Source organism: Cuculus canorus, chromosome Z (assembly GCF_017976375.1).
Source record: "Cuculus canorus isolate bCucCan1 chromosome Z, bCucCan1.pri, whole genome shotgun sequence".
NCBI classification, from domain to species: domain Eukaryota; kingdom Metazoa; phylum Chordata; class Aves; order Cuculiformes; family Cuculidae; genus Cuculus; species Cuculus canorus.
Genome location: NC_071441.1, coordinates 27,977,152 through 27,994,228, shown reverse-complemented (window position 1 = coordinate 27,994,228; position 17,077 = coordinate 27,977,152). Strand labels below are relative to the sequence as shown.

The window sequence follows — 17,077 nt, the reverse complement described above, 5'->3', positions numbered from 1 at the left end:
CCTTCTGCAGTTTCAGAAATAAATCTCAGATCCGGATGTGTGACAGACTGTAAGAACTTCAGCTGTAACAGACCTCTAGCAACAGCAAAACAAACTCCAAAAAATCCCGGAAAAACCTAGCCTCATTAATGCTCTAAGGAGAAATAATTGCTGGGCAACGCAGATGAAACTAAGTGGTTCAGGTAAGATTTTTTGCAGTTAAAAGTAGTTCTCTGCTGGTAAAGTTATCAGGGTGCTGGACTTAGCCTTCATTTGTGTTATGCACTGGATATTACCAAGGGCTTTGGAATATCCCCCTCAGTAAATTGTCTAAGGCTTACTTAATCCATAGTCTCTCTCATCTGGATCACTTTCATGCTTCCGCCATCTGCAGCAGAGGTGTTGGAATATCATAGTCATATGGCTGAAAATGATCAGAGGCGGTGGGAGAACTGGTCTTTCGTGAAATGTCATGATTAGCTGATATCTTTGAAACTTCCATACTTGGTTGGATATGGATTTGACTTCAAAAAATGTATTGCTAGAAGGCAAGAAGAGGAAAATAACATCAGATTGAAATTATTTTGCGTACTTTGCTGAAGGTGATGTGACAGGACCAAACTAGACATACTTCACTAACAGTGGCAAATGTTTCTTTGTTGCAAAAAGAGAAAGAAGAGAAGAAATGAATAAGTTTGTGCTTCAGTAAACCACAGTGGTAATTAACTATTTCAAAGTATCTAACTACTGTGTACAGCTGCTCTGTTCAACCACTGAGTTTTATAACAACCCAAGAAGACAGGAAAGTATTTTTATTCTTGTTTTCCATATCATGAGTGAACGATGCCATAACTGAACTCTAAATTTTTTTGGCTTCTCTGCCTTGATTCCCACTGGGTGTCTGTCCTCTGAATTGAGACAGAACCTGACATTTCCCTCATTTCCTGGAGACAAGCTACTGCCTCTTTCCCTCTCACCCTCACATCCTCTGAAAATGGGTCTCAGCCAAAGTCTTCAGCCTTCTTGGGCTGTGAATAATGTCCATTCCCCTGAAGTCCATACTTTGCGATGTGTCACTCACTTGAAAACAGCAATAAGGAGGTTCACCAAAAGGATGTTTGCAACCAAGAGGTAACAGGCCATGATGGCAGGAACGATCCATGCTCCTGTCTTGCAGGGAGGTAGCTGGATTATTTTGCCATCTTCTCTGGTTTCATTTTGACCACAAGGAGCTGGGAACAAAAATGCAAAAAAATGCAAAATGGGAATGAATCTTATTTTTTCAGTGTTTTTTTTCAGAATATTTAAATATTTATAAAGGCCTTCCTGCCAAAGCAATATCTTCCAAATAATAGCACTCCTCCCAAGAAGTTTGCACTTGCTATCAGACTTTACAAGCTTCAGTTCTTATTACTGTGTGTTATTTGCCATGAATTTCAAGATAGTCTCCTCAGAAACTGTAAGAGAAAAGCCTGGTGTGAGTAAGTTGCCTGGATGCAGACAGCTAAAATATCATGGTACTCTGGTAGTATCTAGTGGCTATGCAGCTGTGCAAATAAAATGATCAAAATGTTTAATCCTGGCAAAAAGTTTAAATACTATTTTTTAACGGTGAAAATTTGGCCATTTTTGATTGATGGAGAGGGATGTGATAAACAGCATAAGTAAAAAGAAGCATATGAAAGTAAATAAAGAGTGGACATTTATTGCTCTGCATTGCATTGCCTCGAGCCCCTCTGGGACAGACTCATAACGACCCTCTGCTGCTAAGGATTTTCGACAATATACCTAGAAACACTGAGGGAAATTATCAAGTCTACTGTATCAGGTAAACAGACATGCAGTCAGCAGAGTTGCCACTTGTTTCTTCCCCAGATGCTTTGGAACCAAAAGATCTCAGTATTAATGCTGTAGAATTGAAGCAAGGGGAGAGAAAACATTGTGAAATAGTGTTCCTTGGTTACTTTTTTTACATGCCTTCATGTACTGGGTCACCTGCATTTGCAAGCACAGTTTCAGTTCTATATCCTTCTAGCCTCAGTTGTAGTGGTTCTAAGTACCTCTGTAACCAGCTCTTATAGAAAATAGTTGAAGAAGCAGCTTACATATACAAACCATGTTAGTAAATTTTGTGCAGGACTACAGTAGGTTTCCCCTCATTCTCATGAAAAAGATGTTGAGGTGAGGAATTTTCAAAGTGCTCAGCAGTGGCTTAGTTCCTGTTGATATCCCACTGACTTAACAGATAAAAGATTGCCAGTGCTGTATGTTTCGTAAAATTACACCCTATGTCAACTAATCCATGATTTCTGATTCCAACTATTACTTCTTCCAAAAAGGTCCTTCTGAAACTGGTTCACAGAGCATGAGATTCAGTCGTGTGTGTCTGTACTGGCAAGCATATAATATTATGTGTGATTTGTGTACTTGGTTTTGGGCACTACATATATAGGTGTTAGGCTAGTACATAGAGAAATATTATAGCCACATGGGACAGAAGAGTACATGACACATCAGCTTCAAACAAGAACTCTCCCCAAACACTCAATTCATAGAAAAAGAAATGGAAAAGCTAAGTACAAGCAATACTACTTTTACAAGCTTCTCTGTTGTGTCTGTACCCTTGCAGTCACTAGTTGTTCCTATTACAAAAATACATTTTATTACTGGACCAGGCTGAGGGTATGCAGTCCTTTATTTCTCAGAAAGCATCTCCTTGCAGATTGTTTTAAGTTAGTGCTGATTTCAGGATTCCTGCACTGCCTCAAGCAGTGGTTACATTTAGACATTCAAAATGCCATCTGTGAGTGGCTGCGAGTGTGGCACGCTCAACCTTCAACCAGCAGAAACTGCGACGTTCAGTAGCTTCAATGTAAGGCTTATATTTGCGTTTGCGTAGTAACACTAACTTGCTTACAAGCTGATTCAGAGCTACAAAGTACAACAGAGCATAGGACTGAAACCCATCATGATTTTACCAGTAAAGGAAGAATCACTCTACCAGTTAATGAAACTTGATGTCCTTTTTGTGTGCTAAAGAACAGAAGAAACAATGTCTTGTGTATAATAGCAATAAGAGATATTGATGAAAAGCATATTTTAAATCTTAGCTCATAGTCTGGTTACAGTTCTATTATTGCATTTTTCCTATTTAAAAAGCAGAATTTATTCTGGAAAAAAACCAGCTTTCACAACTACCAAGACAAATCGAGCTTTATTTGCCTACAACAAAGTATTCAGAATATCCTTCATGCATCCCTGTTTGTTTATGCCACAGAGTGATGGTCAAAACAGTTTTCCTACAAAGACAAGTTCTTATTGTCTAGTCTATACATGCATAAATGTTTGGCTTGTGCTGAAGGTTTGCAAAAGTTTTTCTCTTTTGTATGCTTTGTTGTGGGAACGTTTTTAAATAACAACAAAATACTAACCTCATGTCTTACTTTGTGGAGAAGTAAGCCACTGCTTAATCTTCACATCTTTAGCTACGTGAGAAAATGTATGATGTGTGTCCAAAATGCAGAGGCCTGTGTTCCACTGTATACTACTAAACATAATCTTCGATCTTTAAACGATTATATTAACTATAAAAGATTTTTTCCACTATTAACTAGATTCTTCATTTAAAATAATTACTCCCGCAAAACCAAAACCAGAGATTTCTCGCTCTGTGAAAAGGACAGAAGAATCTGACAGGAAGTTAAAAGTAGTAATGATATTCTTTTAGATAATGAAGATAGTTGTTTACATTTAAGAAATTAGAATTCTGCTTGCAGTGTGCAAGAAGACTTTGTTACGGTAACCCAGGACAGTTTGCCTCCCCCACCCAAGCATGTTAAAGAGTCCCAAGCACGCCTTATCTCCCTGTTACAGTAACTGCTACCCCCTCACCTGCACATACCCCTGCATGAGCACCAACATGAAGGCCAGCTACAGATCTCAGAAACTGGACAAGAGCACCTGCATTACATCAGAGAATTCCCTAATGAGCAAAACAGGACATTGCATATGCATAATCAGTGCAAGTTCTATTATCCACCTCTGTAGTGCTTCCTCTTGAGCTTCACTCCCAAGCAGGCTCCACTGTGTCAGGTCCCTGTTTGATTAGCGTTGGTGTCCTGGGGTTCCCACCATGGTAATGCTACACCTTCCCTAAAGCCAAAGCTCTCACTTGCTGAGTGCTGTGCCTTGTCCCTGGGGGATCTGCACCTGCCCTTCATGTGTAATGTGGTTTGCACCATTTTAATTATGTTTGAAGGAATGTAGTAATTTTTGTAGTATGTGCAGTACAATTTAAAAAAGTATTAAAACATGCTCATCTTTTTATATTATTATCTATACATAGAGTGCTTAATTCTAGTGGAATGTTTTGGTGAAGCAAATTTTGTTAGCATAACTACATGCCTATGTTAGGTAACTGAAATATCCAATTAGTCTGATACTTACCAGCCACTGGAATAAGGTCAGACATTAAGATCTGAACTCAGGCTTTAGAAAATAATAAATGGCTGGAGTTTTAATTTGAATTACATGCATTAACTTCACTCAACTTTCAAATATTGCACCCTGACATCTGTGGATGTACATATGTTTTGCATCTCTTGCTTCCTTTTTCATGATCTCTTTCTATGCTTATTTTTCCTTTCTGGCTCCTATTTAGAGTTTCCTGTATAGGCCTTTCCTGCTACATACCTAACCCTTCCTCTTTCCTGGCCAGGAAACAATTGCAAAGCAAACAACAGTATCCTACGCCTCTGTGTGCTTCAGGACTAAAGCCATGGCAGAGCTCGGGAAGGATTTGTTTCCCTGCTGTAATTAGCATCATGAAATGGGCACTGTTCATTTTTACTGTGTATTGGGTGGAGGGCTTAGGAAACAATGCTTGCAAATTTCTGCACCGTGATTCTTCCACAGTTGCACCCTTCCAAACTAGTTGTGGGAAATAATGGAGAGACGGAAGTGCATAACAGAGCAGCTTTGTTACCAAATAGCTTTTTGTCTTTTATGAAAACTTCTCCGGTAAAAATGGATGTCACTTTTGGAACACAAGTTAATTTGTTTGAAATCACAAGAAACTGTGGAATGGCTTCATATGATCACAAGTCTAAAGAATAAGGAAACCAATAAATATGTATTAACTAACAAAGAAATTAATCTTTAATTTTTTTTTATTCAAATCCGGATATTTTAAATCCACTTTCATCACCCTGTTCATAAGTATATAGGCATCTTCCAATTTGTACTGATCCCAAAGGATGTGAAAGCATCGTCTAATTTTTTAATCAAATGTCTAAGCAACCTTACCAGCTTGCCATGTTGGTTAACGCTGAAAAAGGCTACGGGACCTGCCTTCTTTAAATACAGCATCACGACCTTATATGTTCTTCTTGCCCTCAGGCACACTAAAAAATTACTTGGAAGCATCACTCCAATCCGCCAGTGTTTAAATCACAATATATAGTAAATCCCTGCATTTTTCTTCTTCTTTCTAGTCCCTTCTCCCTCCTCCTTCTACCCACACTTAGAATATCCAACCCAGTGGAACCCAAAACATAACCTCAGAGAAGTGCTTGGAAGGGGAACCCTACTGCAACTCAGCCCAGAAAGACTTTCAAAATCATGTGTAGGCTATGCACAAATTTTATCCCCTGCTTTCATCTAACAATGCTAAAAACATTACCTCTGCTGAAGATCTGCAATACAGATGCCAAAAAAAGGCAGAAAAAAATTACAGGTATGATTTATTCCCTTTTGTGCAAAGCTGCTCTGTTTGTTCTAATTCCAGAAGGATCCACGCAAATGACAAGCTCCTATAGCCATGAAATCTCTAAGTTCATATAGAAATTAGTGTAAAATTTTTATTTATACTAAGAAATCTTTAAGAGCTTTAAAAAGTAAATAAATCTAATAGACTAGGAAATCTAAAGAAATTTTAAAAAGTCTTCTATAGCAATCATAGTTTCCTCTTAAGTTCATTGGATACTTAAAACCTCTGTATAATCGTGTCTCATCTTCAGAGACAACTGCATTCTCGTTACTCGGCATTCCTCCAATACAAGCGAAAGAGAAGGAGGCCACATCTTTTTCTCTTAACCTATGTAGATTTTTCCAGTAAGAGAGGAGGCACAGGGAACAAACAACTCAGACTGATCTTCAGATTCCAGATGGCACTTGAAATCCTGTCAGCTGGAAAGATAATCCAGATGCAAATCTGACATAGGAAACACCAGACAAGTCTGAAAAACAGCCCAAACAAAAAAAAACCAAAAAACAAACCAAAACAAACCAAAACAAACCCATCTTGGCTAGCATTCACTAGAACAGCTTAGTGGCTGTCTGTTGCCCATGGATTCCAATGGGCAGAACAAGGCTCATCTGGACTTGGAAAGGCATCCTATAAGATAGACTATTGCATATATCATTGCTGGTTCCCTGACCCGGATCCGCCTTCCTCCCCCAGCTAACACGGCTGTGGTGAACTGTCAGTTTGAGAGGAACTATTTTGAGACTGCTTTTGCTCTTCTTGTGACATTTACCTGAAAATCTGAACATAGTTCTAAAAGATTTTATCTCCCCCTGCCCCTTCACAACTGGTTGATAGTCTGGAATCTGTAGTATTTATGTACATTGCCGATAACAAACAACCCCACTGCATAGTATATTCACACTCCCAGAAGTGAGGATATAATTCTGTCCCCACTTTTGAGCTGCAGATAAGATCACACACCAAAACAACAATAATGCACACTCCAGTGAATGTATGTATTTAAAAAATGAAATGAATACAGAAATTCTGGGTAATAGTGTAATTGTATATGACATGCATTATTTTAGAGAGAGGCATTTAGCTAGTGTTTTAACACTGCAGTGCGTTGAGATAAAAATCAGTGTAGACCCTTTGGATGGACAGGCTGCCAGCTGATGAGATGGATCCACACATTTTATCTGGTCAGTCTTAACGGCATGCCTCACAAATCAAAAGAAAATGAAAAAAAAAAAAAAAAAAGTAACACAGAAATTGTAGAGTAGCAAACTTTTTTTGTACATTTCTCAGACACCAGGATATCTCCAGGAGTGTGGCATTGCCAAGATCAGACCTTTTGCTGAATCCCAAACTTGCAAATATTAAATAACAAAATATAAAGTAAAACACAAAGAAACCCTTTTGGTTTGCTAAAATGATAGCAATAAAAAAAAAGTGCTCCAAGCGATAAAGATGAATTGCAGTTTAGACGTGGCATAACAATAACAATTTCAGAATGTTTATTGTATTTGAGAAAGTACAAACACTGTAGTACTCTTTAACACGGATACAGTGGCTGATTTAGCTTAGAACGACTTGGAAAATGTATGTAACAACAAATTTCCAGATAGTGGACAAATGTAAGTATACTAGTAAAACCTTTTGGTTGCAGATCAGGTCATTTTGATTGTCTAACAACATCAGCAACCTTCTGTTCATACTCCCAGTCTACTCCCGAGGTAAGATTTTTTGAGGCAACCAAGCCTCAGATATTCATGACATACTGCACAGATTATGTGCTGAAAGAGTGGCAGATTCCAATTCCCTGTGTCATCTGTCCCTCAAGAAAGAGGAACTAGGTGTTGCTTTTCATTTTGGCATCACAAGTTTTGTTGCAACTCCTAGTTTTCTTGACACAGACAGAACAACAACATGTGTACGCTTATAGCTGGAGTTGAAACCATCAGGAATTTGGCTTTCACTAAGCCTCCGAAGTAATAACATCGCATCTCCTTACAAGGTTTAAATGCTGGGCATCTGAATAAGTAAATCCTCATGCAAAGGTATGAAGTCTGCCACTCTCTTCTCATACTTAAAAATCATGCCTCATTTAAAGACACTTAAGTATCTCAGGTTTTGGGGTTCTAAACTATAATCAGCAGTTCATTAAAAAAATACCAAGAACTTTATATTCATCCAATTGCCATGTTTGTTGCACTATGGTAGTTATTCAGTACAACATCAATAAATGGCCACTTGTAGAGGGACAGACAGAATTCTACTTGTGGAAGGAAATCATAGTTTAATGTGATAAAACATTATCCCTGTATTATGCTTTTGGAGAAGGATGAAGGTTTATACTCCCAGCTGTTATTCTTTGAAATTAAATGAATTTTTGAGAGAAAAGCAAGAAGCACAAAAATTAGGGAATTGGGTAAAAAACTAAACTCGGTGAGAAACTACATCATTTTAGGTATTTGTTTACTTCCTTGCATGCCATGCAGTCTCTGAAAACAAAATGGGGAAGTAAACATAAAAAAGAGGTTTTATCTGTGTCCACAGTAATGATTCCGTGCTAGCTGGGAAGAAGAAATGAACATGGAACTACTGAAGTATCTGCCATGTGATAGGTATATATCTGTCCACCTGAAACTCCATTAAGGTGGGGGATTTATTGATGATATAGACACACTTACTACCTTAACCTGCTAGTGAAAAATCAACACCTTTTTCCATTCAAACTTACTCAGTACTGAACAAACAGAAGATATATTATGAAAACACTGCCCTCTCCTAAGGTGGTACATAGGATAAAAAGGATTATCCTAAAGAGAACATTAATAGATACCATCTGCCACTGGAAAACATACTCACTTTTAAATGCTGCCAAGGCTTATGCATATTTAAGTAGGAATGATGAACATCAGTTGCATGTCAGTGTTTTCTAAAGAGACATTGCTTGTGATTCTCAGTTTGTTCATACATCACATCACTTCTCACAACTACCTCTCTCCTTTGGTGTAATGCACCGGGTGGCACCAGGAGGTTTAATTTAAATACAAAACTAGCATTTTCCTGATCATCAGCCAAATGAATCCTGAGGAGATAGTACATGAAATACTGGCTCCTGTTCTATTTGCAGTCTTGTGTTCCAATAAATAAATAAAACAAAATTCTAATAATGGACCATCCTCAAAGAACTGCATCACATGGTATAGGGTAAAGGTGGTGGCTCTAAGTATGTAACAGAGAAAAGAAAATACATTGGATTAGATCCTTATGGAGTTCAGGAGCTGAAAGTCTAACCCAGTATTATTAGTCTGGATGCTCAGTATGAAGTTAGGTAAAAGACTTTGGGTCTAAAATCAAAGCAATGGATGAGAAAAAAAAAGAGTGACTTTTCATGCCTCAGGCTAACAAATTCATTGTGGATATCTGGGAGGGTAGTATCCCTGTCACCCAGCCGCTAAAAATGAACCACTTAAAATGCTCTTTACATACAAGATAAATTAGCACTATAGATTTGTGGTTAAAATATTACAAAGTGATGCCAGAAGCATGTTTTGAAACTCAGACCCCAATAGTAGCTTAAAAAATATATTTGTGACCATTCTCTGTGATGAAGGAGTTCCTCTATCCTGAGCCATTTATTGAGCACACACATATGATCTAGTAACACATCATCTGATCAAAGTTGGATACCTGACTTTGGAGTATGAGAATCATAAACTTGCTTACGGTCTATCTGGTCTGCAAAAACTTCCCCATAGATCATCCAATAAGGCATGTAAAAAATGTTTTTCGCCAGCTTCCATGAAGGCTCCTCATTGGGGAAGAGAATAGCTTGTCTTGCGACACCAAAGCTCATCAGAACCACCAACATGATGATGACAAAGTACATCATGTCTATCATCTGAATGTAATGACAGGAAAAGAGAAACAGAGAGACAGGACAATAATTAGAGGAACTTATTTGTCCATATACCTAATATTAAACGCTGCAAAAATTTTTTTATATCTTAGAAACAGAGTTTTTAAAACAAAATTTTAAAAGCCATTCTCAATTTTACACATAACAAATTTCTTTTTCAAAGAATCAGGTGGTATTATTTTGTCCTAGGTTTTACCCAATGTTGCTTTTAAGAGCAATTAAAATGTTATGAATAGGCTTGAAAATACAGGATACCATCTGGTCACACCACTTGCCTGAACAAGAGTATAGGTTCACTGGAATCAGCAGCCTGGTCTGGGCAAGGGTCACGAGATGTATTGTTTATGGGCACCCAGTGACAACTGTACCCAAACAAAAGGGCTGACATGGATTATTTCATTCACTGGTAGTCATTGTCTTGGAGCAAAAGAAGGAAGCTGCACTTAACATAAGGAGTAACAGGTGGCAGAACAGCCTGTTACTGCAACATAAGGGACACCATGGTGGTGGCCATGAGAAAGGCAAGCTGTGCTACTGGCAGGACTAGAAATAAGCTTGGTGGGGGAGTCTGACAAAGGCCACATTTAAAATAAAAATGCAGATATCGCACACACTCAACCCTACCCTCCTCCATTGTTGAAGGCCTCATTAATATATGCACAAGTTTAATTAGTGCTTGCAAACAATGCCTACCCATTAAAAATGCTCCTGGAAAAAGTGGGACAGCAATCCAAGAGGATGGTGAACAGAGACTGAAGATAGAAGAGGACCTGTGCTAGAAAAGACTCTCCAGAAAGCAGAGCAAGAGGCATCAAGCAGGTACAGCAGAGATGTTTCATAACCCAAAATAAATGTGAAAAAAGTGGCAGTCTTGTAAAGTCCCTACAATATCCCTTTAAAACCTTTAGTTACAGGTTTACTTACAGGTCTTCAGTATAAAGTTTGTTACAACAGAGCTGTTTCTTACAGCTTTGGATGTAATTTTTGTCTATGAATAAAACGAGTCAAAACTCCTCTAAGCCATATGAATTTTAGTCCCCTCAGTCTCTGCATTTTGTGGGTCAGGTGCATTCTGCCTAACCAACATCCACCTCAGCCGGTGGCCGCCTGAGGGACTGCTGCAGATCAAGGGCAGGGCTGCTCACGACAAGAGCTGGTGGAAGAGGGCATTCATTTGCAACAGATGGATCTGGCACTGCTACAGGGGTTGTTCAGTTTTGAAACACAAGGAGACCTGAGAGAATGTACTACAAAAGTATCTAATAGAGAGAGGTAAGGGACACAGAAGAGCAAACAGAAAAGGATATTTGCATATTTACTGAGAGAGAGACTGTAGGAGAGAGACACCTGTAGGGCAGGGCTCTGGTAGGAAAGACTCAATAAGCTAGAAAGAAGGAACTGAGGACAAGCTAAAAAGAGCAAGGGAAACTAAAGTCTTGAAGTCCATTAACAGTGCAGGAAATAAAGAAAAAAAAAAACCTGTGGACATGAGAGAGAGAAAAAAAAATACCTTAAAGAATTAAGAAACAGACAAGTAAATCACTAAATTTCCTATGTTATCCAGAGCACTAATCTCTCAAGAAAACCTGATTGCAGAGGAATTCCAGATCATTGTACCTCAGAGAGCATCTTGAAACGGGTAAACTGCATATTTACATTTAGTTCTTCCTAGAGAGGGAATGTGGAGATGAAACCTGGTTCCTCCTTTATTCTCTGATAAAACTTGGTTTCAGGTAGAAATATGAAACATGATATGTCGGAACATATTTTAAAATGTCATGCAAACAAATAAACATAATGAGTATTTGATGGCAATTTAAGACACTTTTTAAAATGCTTCCAGTGTTCTTGATCAACAACCACACAAGTTTGACCTCATGTTGCAGGAAATATAATTTTCAGTGCTAGTCTCTATTTGAGGTGCATATTAGCTTTTATCTCTTCCAGCTGGGCATCTTTCTAAAACCCCAGAAACTTGTCTGAAATCCAGTGAAAAATATGGGAGAGTTTCCACTGACTCCAGTGGGCACTACGTCAGGCCCTTTGGCCTGTAAGATCAAGTTACAATTGCTATCTTAACAAGGCAATGATCACTTCAATAATTCTGAGGAATTCATTAGTCCCTATTTTAAAAACGTGATAGAACAAGGAACTGTTTGTGCAGTTTTATAAAGAGACTGTCTCCATTTCATCCTTTTGTTGCACAGAAGCTAAGAAAATGTATACACTTCCACAAAATAAGGGAACCGATAACACCTCTGACTTGACATGCCACAATGGTTTCATTTCCTTCCCAAATAAAAGGGGACTCAATCTATCAATGTGCAGAGATCAGAAAAGCACATTGTAATAAGCATGTTCTGCCACTGGAATTAATAGATAGTGATAAACCTGGTCATTCAGCGTCTTCCTCCTGTCTTCAACTCTGCTTTAGACAATTACTTATGAACTGCTTAAGCTCATTCCTGCCCCTTGCTGAATTTCACTTGCATATTTGTTCACAGTGCCCAGAGGTAAAATGTCTTACAGCTGTTTTGTTGGATATAGTGTAGAGGCAGATGAAGAGAAAGTTCCCTGACATTGGAAAGATGGAAAGAGTCACTTTTTTCCTCCTGAGTCCAAAATCTGCTCACAACAGAAACTCAGGATAAAAGCTCAGGTGTTAAATATGGTGTTAAGGAACTTAACCTGTATTAAGGAACAACATAGGACATGTAATGGTCTTACTCTGTAGAAGTATGTATGACCAGCCTGGACATTCTCCATAATACTGAATGGTACTTGCAAGACCACGAAATGAAAAAGACAGAACCCAAGGAAGTAAACAGATGTGATTTAAAGAAAAATGTACAAGGGAGTCCACTACAGCCTGGGGCAAGCAGGTGCAGCTCCCAGGGATGTCTGTGCTTGATATAAATGGCCTGGCCATTACACAGGGGAATAAGTTGGCTGGAAAACAGATGTGAGAAGAGAATCTGTGTAAGTCAAACCAGTTGGGCACGTGTGGGCAGAGTGGATGTGTCAGAGTTGCTGAGTGCATGGAAAGTTGGATGAGGTATGAAAATCAGGTAACAGGAAGGCATAAAATAAAAAGAACTTCCCTCCTTTAACAATTGACCACATCTTCAGGGTACTCTGGTAGCTAGATTCAACACCCTTTGAGTGGGTGCTGAGCCTACAGAAGCTAGTGATTTTCCTGCATTTGTTTTCTATAGAAAATGGAGTGAGTCTTAATTTGTTGTACACATCTGAGGATGATAGAGGAATGCAAATTATACTGGTTTGCAACTACTGAAATTATACTATCTATACAACCACTTCCTTCCTGTGTTGAACCCAGGAGAAAAATAAACCATTATTTTACACTATTGGTGAAGCTGGTCTTCTATAAGCGTCTATAACACTGACTACTAGAAGTTCAGCATTGATGGCCAATCTGTTTATTATTGAACCAATTTTCAGACTGCCTTTGCTAGCATCACAGCTCTGAAACTTTTTGTGCATGGCACCTGTGAAATATACAACAGAGTAGGAGGGTGGTTGTTTTTCAGTATTGTGTAAGCCCCAGTGACCACCAGATCCCCTGATGGAGTGACATAGTCCAGGTATAGCAGGAAAGAAATAGACGATAATACAGTGTTTTCCCTTTGGTCTTTGGTCCTTTCTCTTGTCATTTCATAGTAATCTCCAGAAGAATTGTTCAGCATTTTGACCTGTATACATTGCAGCTCTGCAAAATCCCTCCCATCAACATCCTGTTGGCTTCCTGGAAGGAAGGTAGCACACTTCAAAATCCTGTTTGTAGGACACAGCAATTCAAGATAATTTTCCTTCCATCTCTCCTTCTCTCCCTTTTTTTTTTTTTTACTGAGCTGTTCATTCTTTGTCAAACTCACCACTGTGGATTTGGAGTTGAAAACTGGAAAATTGAAGGGGCAAAACAATGGTTTTCTGTTCACCTGCTGAGTAGGGAGCCTGACTGGACATGTATTTTGCATTTCAGTTTTATACCTGTGTGGTATCACTGAGTTTATTGCAGTCCATTCATTCATATATGTCCCCTTTTCCTCTGACGGTGAGGAAGGAGGGTGGCTATGTCTTTTCTTTATGAACCATGGTAAGGCAAACACAACAGATAGCCTATTTGGACTTGCTGATTACTGTCCACAGAGCAATCAGACAGCAATAATATTTGTATTTAGAAAAGTTAATATTCAGTTTACCCTTTTACCGAATGCAAGTTTCAAGGGGTTTTTATTCTATTTTTTAAAAAAATAGATCCTAAGCCCCAGAATGCAGGAAACAACGATTTACATAACAAAGGCCGGATAACTGTACATAAAACATGAGGACGTGTATTAGCTACATGTGCAGGTACTCAAATATTAGGGACATATGCATGTGCATCTGCAAACTCAGTCATTTTCTTTAACTCATACAAGCAAAATGATGTTTTAATGCAACCTTTCTCCTGAAACATAAAAAGAAAATTCCAGAAAGTCAAAAGTTGTACATCTGGCAGCATACATCTCTCAGTTCTCCATGTATGCATTTAGTATTACATAAACTGTTCAAATTCTTGCTATGTTCTGTAGATGTAATGTGGCTGGGGACAGAGGCTGCAATTAGGCAAATGTATTTCTCATCTCACACGAACACAGCTGAACAGGAAAGATGGAAGATTATATGGATACAGAGCAAACTAAAGAAAGGTCACAGTCTCAATCATAGCCACTATAGCCTTGAATATACCATGCATATTACAACACACTTTCTTTGAGAGTCTCAAGGTACCACACCTATTTTTTTTTACCTTATCCATCCTCATTTATAACTGGTTAAAAATTAGCATCCTTTCTATTTTGTGCAAGTGAGGCACAGAGGTGTAGGATGGATGGCTGTGTCGTTGACGAGAGACCTCAGAGAAAGACAAGCAATACATCATCTAACAGAACAGACAGACTCTAATCCTCAGTTCTGGGGGTCTGTGCTGTGTTTTTGATTCAACAGGCAATGACTTCTAGCTTACATGAAAATGTTAATGTGTAAGAAAGATACAGATAAATCTGCAGTGATGTCACTGGGCAAATACATTGATTCAAGAACGTGCTGGTAAAACATAGAAGGAGTACAGCAAATTCTCTTACCATTTTCCCAATCATCATAACATATGGTCCTAAATACTTGTTTACTCCAAAGATGTCCAATAACCGTATATACCAGTAAATTATGTTAACACAGTATATCACTCGTCCATCACTCCGAAGTGGCAGATCTTGCAGACGTAGCACCATCCCGACAGAGAACAGGAGGATAGCTATAAGATCAGTAACGTTCCAGTACTCTTGGAGCCAAACTTTTACTTTCTGTAACAGTTTTCCGGGCTCTGACATCAATATCTGAAGGACAAAGGACATGGAGAGGAAAGGAGCTGAGCTGTCTTGAGTTAAACTTGAAGAAACCTATAGCAAACGGATATATGCCACACAAACCAAAAGCAAATCCAACAGACTCCTATCATATAAATATCTCATGTACTATCTGGTTTTCTTTAGAAATCTTCCATTTCAACTACTTTTAGCCTGTACTTATGTGTAAGATACTTAAAAAGATGAAAACCTCACTCACTCTAAAATTCCTATGGAATCAGAAGAAATATAGTATACCTTTCTGTTTTTCAAGTTTATTGACTCTACTTAGAGTGGAATTGAAGGAGAACTATAGAAAGACATTTCATCAGAAAATTCACGTTTAAAGAAGCTATAGATTTAAACAAATTATTCTAAAATGTGTATCCAACTGTCAGGAAATAATTAATAGTTAAAAAGATCTGGATTTAGCATTTAACCCAGAGAGATACTAGCTACTACTCGGACCTGTTTTGGGAAATTAAAATTCCACAGCTGACAAATTAATACACAAAATATAATTAATCTTACCTTATGAATTTATTGTCATTCTATTTGCAAGACAATCTGGGAGACTTTACTGTTTTCCTGAGTTACTGTTGAAACTATTCCTCAAGTGATTTCTATGAATAATTCCTAGTTTTTGGTGAGTTTAAAAGCTGTTTATTTAATTCTCTATATTAGCCTGAGAACATTTGAGTAGACTCATACAGTTCCTTTAAAAAGATGAATGCCATTCTTATACCTCTCCTATAATTCATTTTCAGAATAAATTTTAGGCTCATCTTCTGTGAATGATCTTAAACATCTGCTTAGATATCCATTCTGACAGATGTTCTTCATGGGGTTTTATGGAAAGGACAGTTTGGGCTGAATGATTAGTCAAAACTGGGATACATAATTCCTGCCAGCAGCCTCCCACCTACTGAGCTAGTTATGCTTAGTCTCCAACGATGCCACAGAGTCCTTGTGTGGCTACTGCCAGTGTTTTCTTTTTGGTTTTGGTTACTGAACTACACTCATTATAGGCAACATAAGTAGTGTTCTTTCCTCTGTTCTTTTTATTTATAATGTAGAATTTACTGTACAGTGCTTGAAATCTGTCTTTGAAATCTAAGTGGCTGTTGTAAGACCATTTTTAGTCTAGTCCTCAAAAGCATTTGCTGCAGAAAACACAAATGCAGATGGTAACCAGTTCAGCCTAGGGGTACAAATGTGCTGTTTCAGCTGAAGTTAACGGGACTTACGCCCACTTGCATCAGGGCTGAATTTGGCCTCTGATGTCATTGCGGAAAAAATGTGCATTTGGCCAAGTGAAAAGGGCACAGTGGCAGCTGTGACAGGGAAAGACTACGATGGGCAGGGGATGGCAGAATAACTTCACTCTGTCATTGGGCGGAGCTCTGTCTTGTCTTAAACGGTCTGTCTTAGCTCTAGGTGTCTGCTTTAGCATCTGTAGGGAGACACATACTACTGCTTGACATAATTAGCAAAGTTTTTTAAGATTAAAAGGCAGAAATCCTAGTAGAAATGTGCTGGAACATTCAATGTGGATCTCAATTTCCCCCCTGCTACGTCTGGTTTTATTTAAAGCCTTTGCATGAGATACTTCGACAGACAGAACAGCTATAAATTTTTAATGAACTCTATTTGGAGTGCTATGCTATCCCAACGTCTCCATGGCATGAGACATTCTGTTCCAGCACATCTCCTTTGCCTCTCTCTAAAGCATACTCCAGTTTCTGGGCCACATTTCAAGGTATACAGCTGAGCCTTAAGATTTGTCAGAAGACTGCCCCATACTTGTAAATGTTATTTTATGTCCATTGCAGAAATCTGAACAGAGATATTCTGTGGGAGAAAGAGAACGAGAGGGGGATAGTCTTGATTTTAAAATGGACAAAGATAGATTTTTTTCAGTGCTCTGTTTCTAACAACCCATCCATCTGCTTTTCTGTGGAAAAAAACCCCAATTTTATGATTAGCCTGTTCATCAAAAACTATCCTGAGAAAAAT

The 17,077-nt window shown here is 38.4% G+C and overlaps 1 protein-coding gene across 3 annotated transcripts in view; it reads right to left on the bottom strand.

The window, feature by feature from the left end:
- Positions 1-17,077, bottom strand: part of TRPM3 (transient receptor potential cation channel subfamily M member 3) — a 248,459-nt gene that overhangs the window by 14,165 nt on the left and 217,217 nt on the right. For all 3 annotated transcript variants that reach the window (XM_054054264.1, XM_054054265.1, XM_054054266.1), the window contains 4 exons: positions 14,801-15,052; positions 9,461-9,635; positions 1,061-1,211; positions 321-520 (listed from right to left, as the gene is read on the bottom strand). In XM_054054264.1, coding sequence (XP_053910239.1) covers positions 321-520; positions 1,061-1,211; positions 9,461-9,635; positions 14,801-15,052 — 778 coding nt within the window. The remainder of the gene's footprint in view (positions 1-320; positions 521-1,060; positions 1,212-9,460; positions 9,636-14,800; positions 15,053-17,077) is intronic.